This window comes from Mirounga leonina, unplaced genomic scaffold (genome assembly GCF_011800145.1).
Source record: "Mirounga leonina isolate KUSES-001 unplaced genomic scaffold, KU_Mleo_1.0 Mir_175, whole genome shotgun sequence".
NCBI classification, from domain to species: Eukaryota; Metazoa; Chordata; class Mammalia; order Carnivora; family Phocidae; genus Mirounga; species Mirounga leonina.
Window position 1 is genome coordinate 8,756,705 of NW_023270453.1, and position 23,799 is coordinate 8,780,503.

The 23,799-nt window shown below is 37.4% G+C and overlaps 1 protein-coding gene across 3 annotated transcripts in view; it reads right to left on the reverse strand.

Moving 5' to 3' along the window:
* The window catches only part of PRPF18 (pre-mRNA processing factor 18), a 48,771-nt gene that overhangs the window by 13,197 nt on the left and 11,775 nt on the right, over positions 1-23,799 (reverse strand). For 2 of the 3 annotated variants that reach the window (XM_035021617.1, XM_035021618.1), the window contains exons 2-10: positions 17,876-17,953; positions 17,736-17,762; positions 15,072-15,176; positions 12,664-12,777; positions 7,385-7,531; positions 5,733-5,801; positions 3,486-3,626; positions 3,279-3,350; positions 811-966 (exon numbers count right to left, since the gene is read on the reverse strand). In XM_035021617.1, coding sequence (XP_034877508.1) covers positions 811-966; positions 3,279-3,350; positions 3,486-3,626; positions 5,733-5,801; positions 7,385-7,531; positions 12,664-12,777; positions 15,072-15,176; positions 17,736-17,762; positions 17,876-17,953 — 909 coding nt within the window. The remainder of the gene's footprint in view (positions 1-810; positions 967-3,278; positions 3,351-3,485; positions 3,627-5,732; positions 5,802-7,384; positions 7,532-12,663; positions 12,778-15,071; positions 15,177-17,735; positions 17,763-17,875; positions 17,954-23,799) is intronic. The other variant, XM_035021619.1, reaches the window with a different exon arrangement.

Here is a 23,799-nt window from a genome sequence, read left to right on the forward strand (position 1 = left end):
GAACTATTTGAAAATGCTAATATGTATGAATAAGGCATGAAGCATGATGCACAAGTTAATCTTCAGCACTTGGGATTGAAATCACATAACAAGATAATTCATGAATATGGTAATAATTGCTCTCTGGCACAAAACCTGAAAGCTCGTTATGCATTCTAAGCAAATTTTACATTTTAAGTAAACCTCCTGAGTATCATCTTCAAACTTTAGAATTAACATCCGGCACAAGTCATTGGACACAATCTGGGATTTTTGACAATTTGGCAAAAGTGGCATTAACAGTTGACCCCACTGAGAAAAGTTTTACCCAACAACACAAACAAGTTTATGTGAGGCACAGAGGACCATAAGAAAATAAACTTAACCCTTTAGCCCTGTTTGTGTCAAGAAGGGTCATTAAATGTTACTGAAAAATAATTATATTCATTAAAGCCAGATTTTTACTACTCAGATCTTCTTTTTAACCCAGATGTTATATCTATCTGGAAAATAACAAAATGAGATTTACTGCTAAATAGTCTAAACTTGTCCTTCTTCACCAAACTTCCAAAGCCAACTGAAATAGCATTATTTCAATGCTGAGTTAATTAAAGCATAACGCCTCACCCTGTCTTGTGTCATATATGAAACTTACAAGGTTTCTAATTTTATTCTGTGAAGAGGTCTTAAACATAAGTACTTAAAAGTGGACTTGTGTCCTATCATACTACATCCAATTTGCTATAATTCTTCTCCTGCTCTCAAAATTGACAGTTTGGGAATTGTAGAATGTTAACCTCCAGAGCAATTCTTTCCCTCCCAATTGCTTACCTGAATATATTTCCGCTGTGTTTCATCATTTAAAACATGTGCAACATGCTTAGAAAAAATCTTTTCTCTGCCAGTTCTGGCATGTATACCAACCATGGTGACACCTATGGGCCAAGGGGCATTTCCAATGGCCATCTGAAGATAAGCATCATTAGCCTAAAAAGAAAGTTTAAGAGATTAGAAAAGCAAAAATACTGGGTTGGTCCCAATTTGTGAAGTATTTCACAGCCCTTTATGACATAATTTTCATCCATCTCTTGAGCATGTTGAGAGTATTACCGTTCCCACTATTCAAACAAAAGAAATTAAAATATGAGGTGATGGACTGCCCTGCCCAGGTCCATGGAAAACCAGAAACCAAAGCTAATCCTGTGAGTAAAAAGACAAACATTCCTTTGCAGCCTTTGTGCACTGGCAACTAATACATTTCAGATCTGGAATTACCAGGTAGGTAACTTGATGCGCTGACAGAAACTCTAGTTCGGGTCTCCTCTAGACCCAGTCTTCTCTGCAGGTGGTCACACGCTGAAGATGGAGGCTAATTGGTTTTTCAGAATCCAACCTGCAACTATGTGTGCACAGCCCTGCAGGCCTCTGAAAGCAGTGGGGGCTCTGTGAGCTGGGACTATCATATAGGGTCCACAGCAGAGGTGTAAACAGAGATTAAATACTAACCCTCGAGCCGAATAGTTACAGGGTGAGATCGTTTCACTTTGGCCACTCTACACCTCCCACCTGCCAAGAACGTTAAAAGAAAAGCTACAGAATGTAAGGATAGAACCCGATGAAGACAAATGGCTCTTTTTCTAAACCAAGCCTAGCTACCTAGGAGGAAAAAAAATAAAATAGAAATGAAGTAAATTCTGAAAGACCCCTAGGGTTTCAGGGAGGTTCATACAGTCAGGTCTCGAGGAGATTTTAGTTTTGAAAACCAAAGACCTATGTGATTGATGTGCAGAGTTGATTTTAAAAATCAGATATTACAAATAGGCTAACTGGAAGATCATTTCTACCCTGAAGACAAATTTGAATTTGCCCTACTCAGTTTTATAAAATTTAATTTTAAAGAACATGTTACACACTTTTATCACACAGATTCTGACTTGAATCACTTTTCACACTGGATATTAACTGATAAAATGTCCAATATTTAGTTCCCCCAAATTTCTAAAGAAAGCTGTCCAAATAGGTTATTAAAGTTTCTTGGTTCTTCAGCAGTTTACACAAAATAAACTTTCACATTCCTCTCATATGAAAATGCAAAAAGTAACAAGAGGGAAGGCATGCTCACTAGTTGGCAAGTGATTTGATTTCTTTCTGCAGTGACGGTGACCTTATCCATCTATTCCAAGGCAACTGTCCTTACTAAGTACCATGCAACTACTAGAAACTATAAAGGAATAAAATTTATAGGCACAAAACAAAAACATTTCCTTTGCTAAAACAAACTGGCTCTCCAACAGAGGGAGTAAAATCACTACGTTCACCTCATTTGCCCAAGGCTCCAGTCCCCACACGTGCTAGCCCACCCTCTGCTTGAGTACAGAAACTCCAAGCGCAGGAGTAAGCACTGGCACCCCCACTTTTCTGCTAGAGCCCCACGTACTACTCTGGAATGGTCAGCAAAACTGTTGGCCGAAACTCCCTCCTCTTCACTCCTGAGAGGCACTGCCACTAGAAGCTTCCCTCTTGAGACTCTGCTGATGGGCCAGACGCAAGGGCACATTTCCAATCCCCACTACTGGTACAGCAGGCATTCTCTTTACGTTCCCTGCACCAACTGACAGCCTCCCACTCCCCTTTCTGAACTCCACTCCAGGAACGCTGGGCCACGGGGAGCTCCTTCCTCCTGCCGCCGCCTCCTCCTCGAGCCCATTCAGGAGCAAAGACACGGGGGCAAGGGGAAAAGTCTTCCCTAACAAGGGGTCTGCTATTGTTGCTGTTCTGAAATGGGAGGGATGAATTCTGGTGGCCTTACTTGGAACATTTTCTCATACAAGTATAAAGGGTGGTTAAATTCCATTGTATCGTTAGTACAATAGTTTATCTATATTACAGATTAAGTAGGCTTTTTATAGCTGGAGTGGGAAACTAATCTACATAACATTGTTTCTATGGGAAAATTTGTTCCAAGCCATAATCTTGAACAATCTTTGAAATTCAATCCCATTCATGAAATGAACATTGCCTAGATCCAGTTCACGCTCTGAAGAATCTTCACACCTACCTTAAAAATGACTAAAAAACCAATGTGGTCAGTAAAGTTTATTATCAATGCCTAATAATAAAGCTGACAATGTGAATTAGATAAAAGGTTTTGGGGTTTTTGGTTTTTTTTACTATAATTCATTTCACATTTATTCTTAAAGCTCCTATGTAAAATACTCCCACACCAAATGAAGGTGTTATGCACACACAACCTAGATAAGCTCATAATCATGATACTGATACCCAACATGGTAATGTACCTTTACATATTCTCTCTGCAACATGAATTTAATAATATCTGTTATGGATTCTTTAATATCAGCAGGAAGATTCTGGAAAAGAAAAAAAAAGCGTTAACTATTTTTGGAAGCTACTGTGTATAATTACAGACTGCCATTTATTCAAACTTTATATATTCTCTTTTTTAAAAAATCAGTTATGTAAAAGCATTTTTCGAGGAACCTTACCCTTTTCCGTAGCTTTCTGAAAAGGGGTCTGAGATAGGACTCAGTCTGTTTTTGAGTAGCACTGTTCAGTTTGCCCTGCACACTGCGCTTCACATAATCTTCTCTGGCATTCAGTTCTTTAGCCCAAACACCAAGAAGAAACTGTTGAAAGAATGGGTAAATTTAGACTACGATGCCACCCAGTGGTTCAAAAGGTTTAAAAGTTCTCTAACACACAAACAATATATTATCATATTTAGAGTAAATTTTTTTCTAATCAAAATAGCATCAATATCTAATTAATGAACTATTTCTGCTTATTTTGTCATACACAACACATATATTTTGTAGTGCTTTTGGCAAGTCACAAACTTCCCTATTCTATATATGTATGTATTCCTAGCTCAAAGATAATCAATTTCCCCCTAACAAGAACTATCAAATTTCAAATTTCATAGGTAACTTTGACAGAAATAAACTTTTACTCGTATTTCTACTAAAATTCAACCCACCTACACTTATTTGCCATAATACCGTATGTGCTGTGATAATTAATCTTCCAAGTATGATGTTATAATAGAGGCATACCCCATGGACACTGCGGGATTGGTTCCACACCACCACGTTAATAAAGCGAGTATCACAATAAAGTGAGTCAAGTGAATTTTTTAGTTTCCTAACGCATATAAAGTTATGTTTACACTATAATGTAGTCTATTAAGCATAGGATAACATTACATCAAAAAAAAAAAAAAAGAACCAATACATATACCTTAATTAAAAAATACATTATTGCTGGGGTGCCTGGGTGGCCCAGTCGGTTAAGCATCCGACTCCTGATTTCTGTTCTCAGGGTCATGAGAGTGAGCCCCCGCGTCAGGATCTGCGCTGGGCATGGAGCCTGCTTGAGATTCTCTTCCTCTCCCCCTCCCCCCTTAAAATTTAAATATGTTATTGCTAGAACAGGCTCATCATCATCTGAGCTTTCATGTCCTAATCACTGATCACAATTAACCATGACAAATATAGTAACAAAGAAAAAGTTTGAAATATTGCGAGAATCACCAAAATGTGACAGAGATACAAGGTGAACAAATTCTATTGGAAAAACAGTGCCGATACACTTGCTCCACACGTGGCTGCCACAAACCATCCATTTGTAAAAACTACAACAACAACAAAACCCCCAAAACAACAACAAAAAACCACCGAAGAAAACCGCATTATCTGCAAAGCACAATAAAACCAAGCACTATAAAATGGGGTATGCCTCTATTTGGACTTTCTGCTTTTGTAGTAGAGATGATGATTTAGTTAAATATTCCCAATAAAGCACCTGACAAAGGAGAAAGAAGGAAAACAAAGAACAGAAATAAAGAAACTATAACCCCTCCACCCAGCCCTGGAAAGCCACCCTAGTGCCCTTGGGTTTAAATGCATCAAGAACATGGTTTCTAGAGGCAGGTACACAGGGAAGGTGGCGGAGGACATACCCCCCTAGTGGCGTTACCTATGGGTAGCCTCTATAAAGAGAGGCTGTCACTCAGAAAGGAAAATTCTAGTTCACACTAGTTCCCATGCCTATCTAATTCCATGCCATATCCTCAACAGACTGAGAATCTTGACGACTAATATGTTGTATTTAAATTGTTAATACAAGTAAAAGCACTTCTTGCGTTTTAATCTCTTGGCCTGAACACAAATAGTTTGTGAATAAATGCTAAAAGGAATCTGGCATTTACACACACTCTACCTAAACCAGTAAAGTAAGAAATGCTGAGGAGAAAGATGGATTGAGCTCATCATATAGCAGGAATATGCAGCTATCTGTAGAACTGAGAAAATGAACAGTCTCTGAAAGGTTGCTGATGGGTTTGCTTTTTTTCACTGCCAAGGTCTTCCCACCTCCTTCCTCTCTTTACTGTCATCACCACTCATAATAGCTTCTGGAACACTCCCCTCACTGCACTCCCTCCTGGAGTGTTTTTAAAAAAAATGTTTTACTCCCCCAACTTCTTGTTCATTCCACTGCTTTGATTCTGCGTGTTTACATTAACAAGTCAGTTTTAAAGTGCAGCAGTGAAGTAAATATACATCTCCTTTGATTAACCTCTATATCCCAGTGCACAGCAATATCATAAACTGTATACGTGCAAAACATGTTTACTGAGGGATTCCCTTTCCAGTCCTTAACCCTTAAATCATCCAAAAATTCAACAACAGTTTTTAACCAACCCAAATGTCCTTTCCTAGCCTAAAAACACATACCTTAAGGAACTTGGTAATGATATCCATGTCCTTATGATCATCTCCTTTTCCTAAAGATTCTCCCAATGCCTGCAGAAAAACAATGCTTCTGTTCATTAGTAAAGACCAAAAGCTGAACAGATGTTCTCAACACCAGTATGAACATGGACCTTTATTACATATACTAATTTCTATTTTTAAAAAACCTAAAGGAATTTTTAGGTAAGTTAAACAAACCAAGAACACACCGATTTGTCATTGAAATTTAGAAAGCAAGGTATCATTTATAAATCAAAAGACAAAAAAAGGGGGGCTAAGGGAACTAATGGGTAGATTTCTTTTTAAAGGAGCAGAAACGTTCTAGAATTAGGTTGTGATGATGGCTGCATCAACCTGTGAATATACTAAAAACCAGTCAATTGCGTATTTTAAATGGGTAAGCTGTAAAGTATGTAAATATCTCAATAAAGCTATTTAAGTAAAAAGAAAGCCCAGAAATGGTTGCTCACACTATTTCTGTCAAATTTAGGGTCCAAAGAAAGGTGCTGGGGGTGGTAGGAGGAGAGGCACAATTAAAACAACTATGATCTCATGAAGAATGCAGCCAGGAATGAAAAGAAAAGTAAGTTTATGTTTATTAAGCAGTAGAAGCTTTCAACTAAGCCATAATTTCTGCTTGAGCTAGATATTTAGATAGCACAACACAGCTTTTTAATTAGGATTACATGTATCACTCCACATTCAACACGTTGGCAAAAATTAAAAAGCAAGATACTGCCAAGTGTTGGCAGGGCTGTGGGAGTAAAAGGCTTGCCCACCCTTCTGACGGGGGTGTAGACTGGTACAGCCATTCCAGAGAGCAACGTGACAGAACCTGGACAAGTTACACATATAAAAATCCAGCCATCCTGCTTCTGAGTCCACAGGGGTTACATACAAGACTATTCATCACAAAGCTGTCTGTAGTAATAGGGAGCTGGGAGCAATCCAGCTCTCATTACAAGGCAACAAAAAGTAAAAGGCAGTGAATGCCACAAAATATGAAATGCTATGCAGGAGTTAAAAATCAATGGTTCAGATATACATAAAGCATCAAGGATGGATCTTAAATACAGTTCAAAGTGGAAAAAAGAAATGTAAAAAAAAAAAAAATTCACAGTATGGTATCATTTATGTATATTAAAAACACAAGCATACAAAATACTACTGGTTTTACAAGACCACCAACAAATAAGAGGATGCACATCAAATATATCAGAATGTGAGTGGAGAATGAGTAAAGAGGGAGTGAATGGGGCGCCTGGGTGGCTCAGTCGTTAAGCATCTGCCCTCAGCCCAGGTCATGATCCCAGGGTCCTGGGATTGAGCCCCGCATCGGGCTCCCTCCTTGGCGGGAAGCCTGCTTCTCCCACTCCCACTCCCCCTGCTTGTGTTCCCTCTCTCACTGTGTCTCTCTCTGTCAAATAAATAAATAAAATCTTTTTTAAAAAAAAAGGGAGTGAATAAATAAAAGCACAAAATTAAAAAAAAAGAAAAAAAAAAAGGCCTTTGTAATAATGACCACAGACCATAGTTGTGTGCTCTGAACTGAACAATATGATGAACTCAAGCATCTGCCCCAGAGAATGAAGGGATATGATGGGGTAATGAGATCAGGTGGGTGTAAAGATTACCTCTAACTCTTCAATTGTGGTGTTTTCTTCATGAACTTTCAAATCATTCTGTGTGTCTTCCTCTCCAGGTTCCTGACCACCCACAAGCTCATTGAGGTACTGCTGGTCGATCTTATCCAAAGCTGCTTTCAGATCATTCCTCAATCCCTGAGAAAGGTGAAAAAATACATACATTATGGAATTTCACTGATGTTTCCCTTTTGATTTTTCACTACTACTAAGTACAATTCATTTTTTTTCCTCCACAGGAGTTAATAAGAGCTTAGTAAAACTAGAGACTCTAAGATTTCAATTTATTACGCAGCTATCATCATTGCCCAAAGTTAATTATAATGAACATATTTAAATTTTAAAGAATGTATGCACAATAGCTACTCTGGCCAGAAAAATAAAACATATGTGTTGACCAATCCAAATGAGAATATTCATAAATGCTGAAATTTTCTAATGAGGTCTAGCACAAATGAGCAGGTCTCCACTAGAGCCTTCAACCCATTTTCCCAGTTTATTTAAAATGTCTAACCTCACTGTAACTACTCTGAATTCCCTTAACATTCAGCAGTATCAATAATATGAAACTAGTGTCTCATCTATATCCTAGGCTTTCACTAGGTTTCTCATAAACCAGCAAATTCCACCATCTATTCATATCCAGTTTGTGACCATTTGGTAAAAATAGAAGAAGCCTTAAAGCTGGACCCACACCTTACACCACATACAAAAACTAACTCAAAATGAATCAAAGATGTACATTTAATAGCTAAAACTATAAAACTCCCAGAAGACAACACATGGGAAAAGCTTCATGATATTGGATTTGGCAATCATTTCTTGGATACACCACCAAAGGCACAGGCAAAAAAAACCCCAAAATACAAAAGAACAAAATTGGACTTCATCAAAATTAAAAACTTTTCTGCAAAGATACTATCAATAGAATGAAAAGATCACCTGTGCAATGGGAGAAATATTTGCAAGTCACTAATCTGATAAAGACTGATATCCAGAATATATAAAGAACTGCTACATGTAACAACAACAACAAAAAACCACTCACTAAAAATGCGCAAAGGTCTTGAATAGAAGACCACACATAAAAGGCCAATAAGCAAACAAAAAGATGCTTAACATCACTAGTCATTAGGGAAATGCAAATCAAAACCACAATAACGGGGCGCCTGGGTGGCTCAGTCAGTTAAGCATCTGCCTTTGACTCAGGTCATGACTGAGCTCTGCATCGAGCTTCCGGCTTAGCGGGAAGTCTGCTTCTCCCTCTCCCTCTGCCCCTTCCCGCTGCTCGTGCTCTCTCTCATGCTCTCTCACTCAAATAAATAAAACCTTTAAAAAAAAAATACACACAATAAGATACCACTTCAAATCCATCAGGATGGCTATGATCAAAGATAGTAGTAGTAAGTGTTGGCTAGGATGTGGAGAAATGGAACCCTTCATTGCTAGAAATGTAAAATGGTGCAGCTGCTGTGGAAAATGTAAGGCAATCACCTCAAAAACTTACACACAGTCACACCAAGACACATTCTAATTAAAATATCAAAAGGTAAAGGAGAGACTATTAAAAGCAGCAAAATAAAAACCATTTGTTGTGTACATAAGACTATTAGCAGATTTTTCAGCAGAAATTTTGCAGGACAAAGGGGGCAGAGCATAATATATTCAAAGTGCTGCAAGAAAAAACTTCAAAGCAAGAATACTCTACCTCACAAAGTCATCATTCAGAATTGGAAGAGAAATTGTCTCCCAGACAAGCAAAACTAAGTGAGTTCATCGCCACTAAACCAGCCTTAAAAGAAATGTTAAGGGGCCTTCTTTAAGCTCAGGGGGTTAATTAGTAATACTACAACATATGAACGTATAAATCTCACTGGAATAGGTACATATACAGTAAAGGTAGTAGATTAATCACTTATGAAGACAAAGGTAGTAAAACTAACTAACTACAATCATTAGTTAAAGGATGCACAAGAAAAACATGTAAAATGTGACATCAAAAACCTAAGATGTGGCCAGGAGGAGTAAATATGGAGAGCTTTAGAGTGCATTCACACTTATGTTATCATCTTCACATATTTCCAATTATAAAATAAGTCACAGGAATGTAATGCACAGGATGGTGACCACAGTTAATGCCTACTTAAAAGTTAGTAAGAGTAGATCTTAAAAGTCCTCACCACAAGAAAAAAAAAATGTATGGTGACAGATATTAACTACACTTATTGTGGGGATCATTTCACAACATACACAAATATTAAATCACTAAGTTGTACATCTGAAACTAACATGTCAATTATACCTCATTTTAAAAAAAATTTACAAATGAGAGAGCTTCTGCCTTCAGCTCAGGTCCTGATCCCAGGGTCGTGGGATCGAGCCCCACATCGGGGTCCCTGCTCGGCAGGAAGCCTGCCTCTCCCTCTCCCACTCCCCCTGCTTGGGTTCCCTCTCTCGCTGTGTCTCTGTCAAATAAATAAAATCTTAAAAAAAAAATTTCCCGGGCACCTGGGTGGCTCAGTTGGTTAAGCGACTGCCTTCGGCTCAGGTCATGATCCCAGGGTCCTGGGATCGAGTCCCGCATTGGGCTCCCTGATCTGTGGGGAGCCTGCTTCTCCCTCTCCCACTCCCCCCGCTTGTGTTCCCTCTCTCGCTGTGTCTCTCTCTGTCAAATAAATAAATAAAATCTTTAGAAAAAAAAAAAAAAATTTCCCGGGATCGAGTCCCACATCGGGCTCCCTGTTCAGCGGGGAGTCTGCTTCTCCCTCTGACCCTCCTCCCTCTCATGCTGTCTCTCATTCTCTCTCTCGCAAATAAATAAAATCTTAAAAAAAAAAAATTTTTTTTTTTTTACAAATGAGAAACTCTTTTTAGTATCTGGGACAAGCTTGAGCAAGATTAAAATACAGCAGGTTGTAATGAATTAATATTAATAACTAGGAATTTTTCAAGGAATGAAACATGACTAGTAGAAAAATTAAATCACATACTAATAGTTCACATTAGTATTTTAATACTATCTTTGGTTAAGAAAGGAACTCAGAATATAGAAAAGAAATAAATGTTGGTAAAAATGAAGCATTATAAAAACCACTAACTCTAAGAATTTAAGGTTTTAAACAGGACTGAAAATTTTTTGTAAAACTGCTGTGAACATTACAATGGAAGAATATTCTTAATTCATTTATGCTTAAAAGAAGTTAAACGGAGAATGACTGCATGATCCACCAAGTCCACATCTGGGGTGTACACAAAAGAAGTGAAAGCAGGCACTCAAACAGGTATTTGTAAACCTATGTTCAAAGCAGCATTATTCACAATAGCTGTAAGGTAGCAACAACTCAAATGCCCATTGAAGCTGAATGGATAAACAAATTCTCTCCATACATATAAGAGAGAACTATTCAGCCTTAGGAAGGAAGGAAATTCTGACCTACATTATCACATAGATGAACCTCTAAGATATTACGCAGTTGGAAGGCCAGTCCAAGGGAGCCTTTGATGACTCTGGCCACAGTCCACATCTAACTGCAATCACATGCGAGACTCCAAGCAAAAAAAACTGTCCAGTTTACCCCCACCCAATCAAACCACAGAACCGTAAGAGATAATAATAAGTTACTAAGCTTCAGGGTGGTTTGTTATAGGCATAGAGGACTGAAAAAGATTTTATTTTATTTTTTTAAAGATTTTATTTATTTATTAGAGAGACAGCAAGAAAGGGAACACAAGCAGAGGGAGTGGGAGAGGGAGAAGCAGGCCCCCCACGGAGTAGGGAGCCAGATGCAGGGCTCAATCCCAGGACCCCGGGATCGTGACCTGAGCTGAAGGCAGACACTTAACAACTGAACCGCTCAGGCGCCCCTGAAAAAGATTTTATAAATTGTTTGAACTCTTCAGTTTTGGGGTGGTTTGTTACACAGCCATAGATCACCACACCTGTCTCTCAGTAACTGAGAGAGCAAACGGGTAGAGAGAGCAAATTAAGGCCACAGAAGATCTGAACAACACTACTGTAACTGACATTTACCCAATGTATAAAAGACATTTTTTTCAGGAGCCTACGGAATATTCACCAAGACAGACCATCTGCCGAGGTATAAAACAAGATAAAAGCCCTAAAAGCTGTAACTGTTAAGCTTTTAGAGAAAATAAAGAGCATCTCTTCAAAACCTTGGGATAGGCAAATATTTCTTAAGAAAAACACCAAAAGCAATAACCATAAAAGAAAAAAGTGGACTTCATCAAAATGCAAAACTGCTGCCCATCAAAAGACACCGTGAAAAGAACAGGTAAGCCAAAGACTAGCAGAAAACAGTCACAAACCATGTATCGGTACATCTGACAAAGGACTTGTATTCAGAACATACAAAGAACTACAATTCAAAAATTAAAGGGCAAATAACCCAATTAAAACATGAACAAAAGATTTTAACATGCACTAACCTTATGGGCAATAAGTCTATGAAAAGATACTCATTACCTTTAGTTAACAGGAGGCTGTAAATAGAACCACAATGAAATACTACTACACATACAAGAGAATGGTTACAATTTAAAAGACTTAAAATAACAAATACTGATGACATTTAGAAATACTTGGCATTTCTTAAAAACTAAAGCACACATTTACTCTTATTATTCAGCAATTCTACTTCAGATACTTACCAAGAGATAGAACATATTTACCAAAGAGAAGTAACACAGGTCAAAAACAGACCTGTTTAAGAATGTTCATAGCAGTGTTATTCATAACAGCCCGAAGTTGAAAACAAATGGTGGGATATTCAGATATCTATCATCAGCAATGAAAAGGAACAAACTACTGATTTCTGCAGAAACAATAATTTTAAAAATATGCTCAGCATAAGAAGCCAGACATACTCTTATGACTCCATCTGTATGAAATGCAGAACAAGCAAAATTAATCTACAGTGATAGAATTTTAAAAGGTGTTTGTGCAGGCATTGAGTAGAAGGAACAGGACTGGCTAAGAAGGGGCACTGGGCATGTTTTTGTGTGATGAAAACATTCTGTATCTTCCTAAGGGTGGTGGTTACATGCTCGGAGTGGATTTGTCAAAATGCACTGAACTGTAGGCTTACGACAGGTGTTTTTTAAAAAAATTAAAGAAAACTTACATTCAGTAGCAGTAACCTGGCAACTTTATTTTTCCATCTTTGCCTGTAATAATGCAATTACTCAAACTCCATACTATTCTTGTTTATGTGGTACAGTAATCTTTCTCAAGTTTTGTTTTGACTTCTTACCTTGTTAACTTCTGGTGTGAGGATCTCTATTTTTCTTAAACGTTGAAAAGCATCATAATCAGTTTCTCCAAACAGTCTGATTGGTTCTCCTCTTTCTCTCAATCTTCTGATAACCTGTAAGAAGTAATAACAATAAAAGTAATTCCGATGTTTTGAGTAACAGTAATTCCTCCTTTAGGTGACCAAATACTTATTCTGAAATGTAGATAGAAAAAGTCAGTTGTGTTTGTTTTTTCTTTAATTTTCCGTGAATGGATATAGTAAGTTACTGTCACACCTTTAAAAACCCTACCATGTTTAAGGTCCTTTGGCTGACTGTTTCAGCAAAGGCTCCATCTGTATCACAGAATACCTAAGAAAAACATTAAGATGGAAGGGAGTGATAACTTTTATATACTTTTTTTTTTTATATAGAAGGAAAATAAGTCCGGAGTCAGTTGATAACTCATGGACCATAGCCTGGCATCAGCATTCCAAGACTACATTAAAACCAAACACTTATCTCCCAGAAGAGAAGTGAGTAATGATCAGGGCAGGGCACAGGTCAGGCTTTTGAGGGGCTGATAATACTGTGTCTTGACTTAGGTGATAGTTAATGGGTGTTTGTTTTATAATCCTTCATTATATTGCACATGCATGTTTAGTATGTTATTTGTATACATGTTCCATTTCATAACAAGAAAAAAATAACTGAGAAAAATAAAGGTTGATCCAAAATATTCTTTAAGTATCAAGAACTTTATCTGGAAATGTAAATAGTAGCACAGAAACTACTGGTCGAGCTCCACTGAGTTAACCAAAGCTTGGTATTCAAAAGCAGCTTAAGAGGCCATCCGGTGTTATCACCCATCAATGCAGAAATGACCTCAAACACACCTCTACCAGGTCCGTGACTGACAAATGATAGGGACCACATCTCTTCATCCCAGTTTTGGACAGATAGGTTTTACTTCTCACAATAAACTAAAACCTTCCTCCCTCAAAATTCTACCCACTTATCTTAGTTCTACTTTATGAAACCACAGAGAATACGAAATTCTTTTTCAAAATTACAGCTGCTATCAATGGATTTTTTGTGTGTGTGTCTGCAATATTCTTCTCTTTGGGCTAGGTATTCCAAATTCCTTCATCCAATTTTCCCATGACAGCATTTAGAGTCAGCTGTCCTTTCCTCCCTTTCCATCTGTTCCATTTTTATTTGGTACCCCTCTGTATAGTTTGCATTCTTCACGTCACATGAGTTATCTTGAAATTTTTGTTGTTTTTGGCTTTTTCATAAAGGTAATATTGATACTGACCAGAGTATAGACGAGCACTGTAGTTAAAGAGTACAAACTGGGACAACAGGTCTACAGAGCCCTGTGGTGATACGTACCCCAAGTCATAGAAATGCACAGTCTTTAGTCAACAGACTCCAGAAACCATGCTTCTAGCAAATTTTCCAAAAGGTACAATCATACATTAGCATCATGCAATGACATCTGTATAAAGACGTTCATCTTAGTTTGATTTATAATCAGGAAATGCTGAAGCAATCTAAATGACCATTATTAAAATAATAGGTTTCTAAATTATGGGAAATTATATAGTCATAAAAAATTATACAGATCTGTATTTTGACCTAGAAAGATGTATTAAGTTACAAAATGTATGTTTAAAATAATTTAGACAAATAATTTATGTATAATTAATATATATATATTTTTAGAACAATGTGTTTAATTTTTAAAGTTTAGAAAAACATTCTTTTAAAAGTTTAAGAGTATCGGGCGCCTGGGTGGCTCAGTCGGTTAAGCGACTGCCTTCGGCTCAGGTCATGATCCCAGGGTCCTAGGATCGAGTCCCGCATCGGGCTCCCTGTTCTGCGGGGAGCCTGCTTCTCCCTCTCCCACTCCCCCTGCTTGTGTTCCCTCTCTCGCTGTGTCTCTCTCTGTCAAATAAATAAATAAAATCTTTAAAAAAAAAAAAAAGTTTAAGAGTATCGAGAAAAGCAGAGATTGGGGCATCTGGGTGGCTCAGTTAAGCATCTGCCTTTGGCTCAGGTCATGATCTCAGGGTCCTGAGATCGAGCCCCCAAGCCCCTCAGCCCCCATGTTGAGCACCCATGGCTGGCTCCCTGCTCAGCGGGGAATCTGCTTCTCCCCTCTCCCTTTACCTCTGTCCCTACCCCTGTGCTCATGCATGTGTGATCTCTCTCTCAAATAAATAAAATCTTAAAAAAACAAAAAAAAAACAGATTAATTTAGAACCTCAAGAAGAAAAACCGGCCAGCTGCACATTAGTTTAGTTCAGTCAGACATGTTATATAGGCAATAATGACACAGAGCTTACTGGAAAGAACTGGAGATAAATGCAAATGCTCTGAAGATTTTTTTTTTTTTCCTATCAAACACCCTACATAAACTTACCTCTTGCCTAGAAAGAGTCATGGGTAACTTTTCCTCTGCCAGTTCAAGTTCTAGCACTGGATTTGAAGAAGTTAATGGTTTCTGGTCCTCCTCTTTCGGCTGTATCTGTATTAATAGCCAAAAGAAATAAAATACAATTTTTTTAAATATAATACAGCTAATATTTACCATTCTATGCATTAACTGGTCATGGAAATTAAACATGTTTTAAATATTGAAGGTTTTCTAAATGTTCTACCGAGGAAAAAGCTCCTAATAAATGTACATGCTTTTGAAAACTCCTCAAACTCCTCCGTTTTAGAGACACAAGTAGCAAACATGCACACAGGAGACAGCATTCTTGCTACTGAAAAGTGACAGAAATATAATGGTTTCCAAAATCAAAACCTTTTAAAAGGGCTGAAATTTAGACTCCTTTCTCCCTAGACTCTAAAGAATTTTACTTTTTTCTTAAAAACAATCAACTTGCTTCTCTTCCTTGAGAAAATCATCCTACAGAGTTATCTGATCCTTGCTCTGGGTTTTAAGTGAAGACTCAAAAAAAAGAACTGCTTTCTAAGAAACCTGTGAAGCCTCAAGCTCCTGCTTTTTCCTACCCTCCTTTCTGAAAGGTAGGATTCCAAGTGCACCAAAATCACTGCTGGACAGGTACAAACACTGCCAAAGCTACAGAAAATCTGCCCCTGAACGGAGCGAGGAACCCTCGGGAAAGAAGAGCACTGCAGCATCAACAACAGCTATAGCACCTCTACCCTCATCCCACAGAGTGGACATTCTTGTGCATAGGGACCTGCAGGGGGCAAAAATCTCTTCCTGTGTTTTGCGTCTGCTGCCCAGCGCACAGTTTAGGAAAATTAAGTTCAGCAACTTATAAGCCCCATGGTGTGTGTGGTCTGTAAAAACATACTGAAACATGGTTTCCCATCCGATCATGAGACTAATCTAAAATGCCAAAAGAAGATCAAAAAAACCATAAGAGGTCAACATTAAGGAAAAAACATTCAATTAAGAAAGGCTCTATGGTTAAAATTATATCATTTCTGATTCTGTAGTTAATGGCTAAAGATTGTTAATCGGTGCTGACAGAAAATTGAGGTAAAAAACTAAACTTCCATATTTTCACACACCAAATCGGCACCAAGCCTCATAAATGGTAACTAGTTTTCATAAAGGAATACGAGTAATACATGCTGTATTTTCATTACTACCAAGAAGGAAATATTAAACATGTTTTAGAGAGAAAGCCCTACGCTTTCTTTTTAAGCATAAAAACAGGTATTTCTCCCAAAATCTCAGGATGAAAAGCATTTTTAATTATAGGATGCCAGTTCATTGCTTGTAGGGGGAAAAAAAAAAAACTGAAGACATATTGTTAGCAGGACTCAATGTTACAATCAGTATCTTTATTTTGCTTCAGTGCTTGTCTCTAAACAAGAAAGTACGAACATATCACTGAAGCAAACTAAACAATGCAAAACTGCCCCTGTTTTAAATTATTTCCCTACCTTACCAAAAAGTTGAGAAGGTTCAAATTTAGGGATCTGGGAAAGCAACAAGTGAGCACACTAAACCCACAGTCAGTGATTCTCTCTCCAGATCAAGTGTCCATTAGACAACGATGGGCAAGCAAAAGATGAGAATTCTTCTGAGTATTCGATGGCTATTTACATAAATTGTGTTTTAACTTCCTAAACTGGAAGCGAATGAAACCAATATATTTATGGAAAATATCAAAATACAAACGCAAACTTTCGTATTTTAGAAATCTATCAGAAACGTAAAACTACATTTTTAACACTTGCCCTCTGCCAACACTACAAAACCAAACCAAATTTGCATTCCTCATGCTTCCTTCTAGAAATGCTATGCCAGATAAATTAATTTCTAGAACTTTCCCCATCACATGCACAAGAATATATTATACACATTTCACAAGCAAAAAGTTGATGTCAAATTTATGATCTGGCAAAAATATTTCAAAAGAACCTCTAAATTTTATTTAAAAAATTATCAAACCAAATACTGTCTTCTTTTAAAGTAATTTAAACAGAATTTCACCTCATAACATTTAACCCCTCCCAATAAAAACCCCAAAATATTATTCAACTAGGATAATAGCTGAACAGGATAATAATAGGGTAACCTTAAGGATACTTTTAGTCATGCTTCAAAAATATACAGTCTTTCAGACAACTCATTTGTTTCTAACAAATATTTCTACATATTTTCTATACAATAGACAAGCAGTGTTTGAAATGTGGTACCTTATTACACAAAAGCATATAAATGTATGGCATTCTATCTCAGGCAGAGGTACTCAGCGCCAAAAGGAATTATTAACAATGCAAACATAAAAACAATGGCTTAAGATACTCAAGTGAAAGTGGGGAAAATACCACTGGTAATACCACTGTGATTGAATAAAATGTTTTGAAACCCTTTAAAATAGACTTTTATTGGGAGAGGTGGGGAAAGGAGTGGTGGTGGAGATGAAGATGAGGCAGTATCAGATCCAGGAATTAAAAGAAAAAAAAAAATTCAAGCTTTGATCTCAAGCCACTTCATGCTGTCCACAAAAAGCCAAACCATTCCAAGCCAAAAGTCATGCATGTATTCTCCTGAATTCAAGATTAAAAAAGAAGAAGAAAAGAAAAAAGCTCATACCTCTCCAGATGGCTTCTCATTTATAGGCTAATGTATAACATTGATAAAGTGAACAGAGATCAATAATTTTGTCACTTTAACAATAGCTGTAAAAATTTAAACTCAGAAACATACAATAACATAAAAGCAGGCAGTCATACCTTGTAGCCACATCTTTCAAAATATGCTTCCTCTTCTTTTTTTGCAAGTTCACTACGCTTGAAATACTTTTTATTTTCCTATTGAAGAAAGAAGTACATTAATAGGTCCCTGGGTAAAATTTCATGTTCCATAGTCAACCTAAAAACACTCTTCAGTTTTTCAAGAGCATGGTCAAGTTTGATTCTATAGAGATTATACTGATTTCTTGAACATGGCACCTGTCCTCTACCCTGCTCTAAATATGAAGTATTTTTCTTACAGCATCAGTTTAACAGGCATATCCAACAGCAAAGAGAAGAAACCAACAATATTTTCCAAATGTTCACATTGTTTTGATTTGATTTCCCAATGTTTGCTTTCAATGATAATTTCTACAAATGAATTCATTACGAACCACATAAAATAGGATGCTTTATTTTCTCCCAACAGAAACAACTGAACAAAACTTAGGGTTAACTTTTGTATCTGACATCTTAACTCCCATTACCCAGAGAGCTGCAAGGGTGTGTCCAAATTCTTCTTGTCACTTGGAATCTTTTTTATCAATTAATTGTATTTGTATTAATCAAGTCTTAAAATTGTATTAAATCTTAATCTCGACATGAAATGGTCTGAAAGTATTAACAAAATCATTTAAAGCTATTTGTTTTATAAGATTCAGTGTTATGGGCGCCTGGGTGGCTCAGTTGGTTAAGCGACTACCTTCGGCTCAGGTCATGATCCCAGGGTCCTGGGATCGAGTCCCACATCGGGCTCCCAGCTCAGCGGGGAGCCTGCTTCTCCCTCTGACCCTCTCCTCTCTCATGCTGTTTCTCTCTCACTCGCTCTCTAATAAATAAATAAATAAAATCTAAAAAAAAAAAAAAAAAGATTCAGTGTTATGAGACAAGCTCTAAATCTGTAGGAGAAAACAATATTAATTCTCTACTACGTACATTATTCTCATTGTTAAACCTACAGTTCCTAATTTGGACGTTGTTACCGTCTACTGCTATCCCTCTTGGATATTATTCCACTAATGATTTAGCTCAAATAAAGCTACTGCCCTACTTTATTAGTAGTAACTGTAATAGTACCCAAGTAATACCTCCACACATGTATTTAGCACCTCACAGTTCCCAAGCTCATTCACTCTGGCAATAATCATGGATGCTAAGTTCATGACAAGAAGGGTTGACAGTGAACACTGGACAGCTCAGACTACCACACTTGAAGGCACCGGTCAAGCCTGGCATCAGGAAAACATTATGTGTCCCCTATGTGATACACATAGCATCTACAAAGTATTCTTGCCCAAAAACCGCATGTCAATCTAATCACACATTCAAGTCTCATTTTAAATTCAATTTAGTTAACATACAGTGTATTATTAGTTTCAGGGGTAGAATTCAGTGATTTCTGAGTTCCAAATAACACCTAGTGCTCATTAGATCAAGTGCCCCCACTCACCTCCCCTCCAGCAACCCTCAGGTTTGTTCTCTATAAGCTGAGAGTCTCTTATGGTTTGCCTCCCTCTCTGTTTTTATTTTTCTTTCCCTTGCCCTATGTTCATCTGTTTTGCTTCTTAAATTCCACATGAGTGAAATCGTACAGTATTTGTCTTTCGCTGACTAACTTATTTCGCTTAGCATAATACCCTCTAGTTCCATCCATGTCACCGCAAATGGCAAGATTTTATTCTTTTTGATGGCTGAGTAATATTCCTGTGTGTGTGTGTGTGTGTACACACATATACACACACCACATTTTCTTTATCCATTCATCTGTTGATGGTAGGTCTCATCTCTAGTTTATTAGAAATCTAGGGAAGAGGGAAATAAGCTAAACACCATCACTGGGAAGCAAACACTGGGACATTTACCAAACTAGCAAGTTTCTCCAACAAGTTAAAGGCATAAAAAAGGGGAGGGGGGGGGCGGTGTGAATGAAAATGTTCTTGATTAAAAGAAACCAAGAGTCATAGTTAAACAAATGCAATGAGTGGACTGAGTGGCTCGGATTTGAACAAACCAACTGTAAAAACATGTATGTATAGATTTTAATTCAATTGAGGACATTAAAACATGAGAGGAGTATTTAATGATATTAAGGACCTAACTGCAATTTTGTTGGGTAGGATCACATCTCGTTTATTAAAGAACATGTTCTTATTTTCTAGAGTTACAAGTGCTAAGACAAGGATAGATAGAGGTTCATTATGTAATTCTCTTTTTGTATATGTTTAAATTTCTCATGATAAAGTTTTGTTTTAGTCTATTAACTCAGTGAACATTCACTAATTCATCTACCACACACTAGGCACAGCTTTATAGATGTAAAGTTGAAGGTACTGTCTGGAATAAGGAACTGATGGCATCACCCCAACAGCAATACTACCTGAGAAAGCAATAGTATTAATCCCAGTTTAGACATGAGAGACCTGAAAGGGCAGGGGACATTTTCACAACTTACTGAGCCTCATGAGTAATACGCACAACTAGAACTCTGGTCCTTAAATCCTTTGAACTGATCCAGTATTGCAAGCTACAGTTCTTCACTCCTAAAATCTTATCCCAGCATCAACTGTTTCTTTTGACTACAGAGCATGTAGCTGTTGTATTTTTTTTTTAAAGCTTTTTTTATTTATTCGAGAGACAGAGAGAGTGAGACAGAGAGAAGCACAAGTGGGAGGAGGGGCAGAGAGAGAGAGTGAGAAGCAGACTCCCGCCGAGTCGGAGCCCAGATCCTGACCTGAGCTGAAGGCAGATGCTTAACCGACTGAGTCACCCAGGAGCCCGTAGCTGTCATATTTCATATAAATAAGCTGATAAGCACATACTGGTATCCTCTCAGAAAGAGCGGATAGGTAGGAAAAAAATAAAGGACTCTCCAGGCCAGAGTCCGTGGTGCAGGCTGTGGTAGCATCTGTTACTAGCACGCCCCGATTCCATGGAATACACCTAAGAAAATCTTAGCCCAGAACACTCATTCTCAAAATGTGGCTCATGGACCTCTGGGAGGTTCCTAAGACCTTTTCAGAGGTTCTGCAAGGTCAGACGTATTATCATAATAATACTGAGAGGTTATGCGCCCCCCTTTTCCCTGCAATCACACCTGCACTGATGGTACAAAAGCAGTGGTGAGGAAAATCATTGGAACCTCAGCACAAATAAAGGTAAGTATTGATCTTCATGTCTCAGAGTTCATTGTATTCTTCATCTTTTAGTATTTGGTATGATGAAATCAAACATATAAAGCAGTTTTGCTACATAATAAAGTAGGACAGTTGTCTCCTGTTTGGCAGACGTTTTCTCAAAACTGAACAAAGCAAGCCTGTTACTAAAAGGACAATGATACTATCTGTTGCCTATGATAAAATTCCATCTTTCAAGCAAAAATCAGATGGTGGCAAACTTGCAGCCATCACTATGAACTTGATGGCTTCCCAATACCTAAAAACTTTTCTGATGAATCAGTGGTGATATTAATGAATGCCATTTTTTAATATCATCTAATGAAACATATCACCATGTAGAAGATCTATGTAACTCAGCAAACTACGACAGTACAAAGGAAACAATTCCAAAATTATGCATAGGCAAAAGATTTATGAGCAGAATAGATCAGAACAGATCTGGAGCATAACAGATCAAAAGATTGTAATATACAAAAAGTTCACTGATGGGGCATCTGGCTGGTTCAGCCAGTGGAGAATGTGACTCTTGATCAAGGGGTTTTAAGTTCGAGCCCCACATTGGGTATAGAGATTACTTAAAAATCTTAAAAAAAAAAAAAAAAGTTAACTGATAACGGTCAGAATCCATACTCTCATCTTTAAAAAATTTATCATTGTGTAGTTTTAATATAGTATCAAAGAAGAATATCCACAATTATCTGAAAAGGCTATTAAAATACTACCCTTTCCAACTACCTAGCTGTGTGAAGATGAGGTTTCCTCATATACCTGAACAAAAACAATGTATCGCAACAGGTTAAATGGAGAAACAGGAGAATCCAACTGTCTTCTAACATGAAAGGAATTAAAAAGATTTGCAAAATTGTAAACCGTCATTCTTCTTGCTAATTTCTTTTGTCTTGGAAAATACAGTTTTCATAAAAGCATTATGTTAACACACACAGGTTTATTATAGTATGAAATAGAAGTCAACATGGAATATAAGTATTTTTAAATTTCCCAGTTTTAATTTTTTAATTCTTTATTATTCTTTTTGAGAGACAGAGTGCATGCATGCACTAGTAAGGGGAGTGGGGGAGGGCAGAGAGAGAAAAAGAATCTCAAGCAGGCTCCACATCCAGCACAGAGCCTGACACAGGGCTCGATCTCAATACCCTGAGATCCTGACCTGAGCCAAAATCAAGAGCTCAGATGCTTAACTGACTGAGCCACCCAGGCACCCCTAAATTTCCCAGTTTTAATTTCTAATCGAGTAATTATCAATAAATACATCCTTTATAAAACAAAAGCTCTCTGCAGCCATCAATTAAACATGTAAAGGGGTTCTGAAATCAAGAAGTGAGAACCAAGGTCCTAGTAGAATCCCCTCATTGGCCCTCCCTATGCCTTTACCCAGTGTGCCAAGCAATACTGAAACCACTTGGGCCTCAATGCTGCCCACTGATCCTGGTGTATTTATCCAGTTTGCTCTCCTATTCTCTACAATGACCAGTACACATTCTCCACTCTCTTAGACCTCTTATCCCTTCATTTCCCCCTAATTCTCAGCAAATGACTAAGCCACTCTGTTACAGAGAAAAGGAAAGCCATTGAAAGAGAAGTCCTCCCAGTACCAATCCTTACTGGCTCTGCACCAATTCTTTCTTCATTTCAGAATGGAAAAGGAAACCCTCCTCCTGCCTAAGGCCAATCCCTTCCAGGGGCATTCCAGATCTCAAGATCTCCCTGCTGGGCAAGGAGCCAGATGCAGGGCTCGATCCTACGACCCTGAGATCATGACCTGAGCTGAGGCAGATGTTTAACCGACTGAGCCACCCAGCTGCCCCTGAATGAATTAACAATAAAATTGATTTGCTTTTCATTTTGGAATTATAATAAGATAAAAATATTTTGCTTTATACTAAGTGACCATTTATTTTATAACAAAGGATGTCTAAAACAAAAGGTTACCCACCATGTTTCAAATGTCACTCTTTATATACCTTCTATTTAGAAAAAAAGAGCAGTTTGAAAGAGCAACTAAAGGTTCTCTAACTGTAAAACGTTATTTTACAAAGTACACTGAAAATACACTTTGAAATATAAAGTGCTGGGGACACATTTATGATAGAATTAAAATTGTAGAGTATTAAAAGTTAAATATCAGCGAAACAGCACCTTTAAAGGTAACTCAAGCAGGTTAGATAACTTGCCCAAAGTTACAGAGCTATCTAGGGATGCAGCCACAATTAGATTTTATGACTTGTTTATTCATTTTACAAATTTACTTTCCTTTCGAACTATATTCAAAATATTCAAACTCGAAGTTTGTTGAATTAACTAAAGAATGCATAATAAAGACCTACAAACACAGAAGTCTAAAAGTAGCTGGTATACATTTTAAGATAGCATATGAACGGATGGTTTAAATTTCTTTGGTTTCTCTCCTAAAGCACCTAACATTTCTATTGGCCCTGTCACCCTGACAGATTTTAAAAAACAATGTGAAATGGGTATATATAAAAGTGCTTCTCCTTTTTAAGACAGAACCTAATTCCTACATGCTGCTTCACAAATGTTATTCTTGGACTCTATCCAAGTTGTACTTTCTAGATTATAAAACTGAGATTCATAGGTCCAAAGTACAGAAACCTATCTACCATATCACCTGAAATGTCTGCCTACACTAATAAAGGAAAATAAAAATTTAAAACATTCAACCATGACTGTCAACATTTCATTCATTTAAAAATCAGCCTTCCTCAATCA